Raw genomic sequence first — 934 nt, 5'->3', positions numbered from 1 at the left:
GTCACCCGCCGTGCCGGGGTTCGCCCCGCGCTGCTGCTGCGGTGCGAGCGAGCATCCGAGCGGTTCCCGGCGCGGCGGAGCCCGGGAAATGCCCGGCGGCACCGGGGCCCGGCTTCCCGGCCAGGAACGGGATGAGCACGGTGCGAACAGCCCCCGCCTCAGCCCCCCTCAGCCTGTGTATCCCCGGGTTCTCTGTCCCCCACTCTAATTGGGCGCCCTTGAATTGTATTGCCTCGTTGAAGTTTAATATTTGGGGATAGGGAGGAGAGTTTCACCTTCTGTTGTGGCGTCTTTTCTTTTCCTGGCTGTAAGTACTTCCAGATGGGATTTAGACCCCAGACGTAACAATATTTCCATATTTGGTATAGCAGTAGCCCGCATTTTTCACATTTTTCTGCTCTGTTATCCAACCACAAAGCATTCTTGACAGCTTCAGATGTTGTTAAATATAGCCTTAACTTCTGTTCCCAGGGCAGGAAATTCTTTGGAATTCCTGTTTTTCACGCAATCTGTCTATCATGATTTAGGAGAACTCTGCTGGAGGAGCCAACTGGCTTTCTGCTGCAGTTCGCTTCTTTATTGAAATAGCCCAGCAGTTGGGTCTGCTGCCCAAAGGCGTTACAATGAGTCCCCATTCCAGGGATTTTTCTTTGCAAATAAGATTACTGTTCCCAACACGAGTTTGGGGTTTTTCTTGTCGCCTTCAAAGCTGGAAGGTAGAGAAGCGGATTCAAAGGAGAGGCGAAAGCTTGCAAAACCCCCTCCGAAGGCCATGAAAAGTGGAGGGGGAGAGGGCGAGGCGGGCAGCGGGTGGGGGCATGCGGGCAGGAGGGATGTGATTAACCTGGCGGCGGCATTCCCGTACAGCGGGTGTCCCTGCCCGGGACGGGCACCCGGGGAGGGGAGGCAGCCGCCGCCCCCCCCCCCCGCCCAG

General features: G+C 56.3%; 1 protein-coding gene across 1 annotated transcript in view; it reads right to left on the bottom strand.

The window, feature by feature from the left end:
• CCN1 (cellular communication network factor 1) overlaps positions 1–934 on the bottom strand; it is a 13225-nt gene that overhangs the window by 2801 nt on the left and 9490 nt on the right. Inside the window, exon 3 of the mRNA XM_005422117.2 lies at positions 6–217. Coding sequence (XP_005422174.2) covers positions 6–217 — 212 coding nt within the window. The remainder of the gene's footprint in view (positions 1–5; positions 218–934) is intronic.

Source organism: Geospiza fortis, unplaced genomic scaffold, assembly GCF_000277835.1.
Source record: "Geospiza fortis unplaced genomic scaffold, GeoFor_1.0 scaffold403, whole genome shotgun sequence".
NCBI classification, from domain to species: Eukaryota; Metazoa; Chordata; class Aves; order Passeriformes; family Thraupidae; genus Geospiza; species Geospiza fortis.
This window is presented reverse-complemented; position numbering and strand designations above follow the sequence as displayed.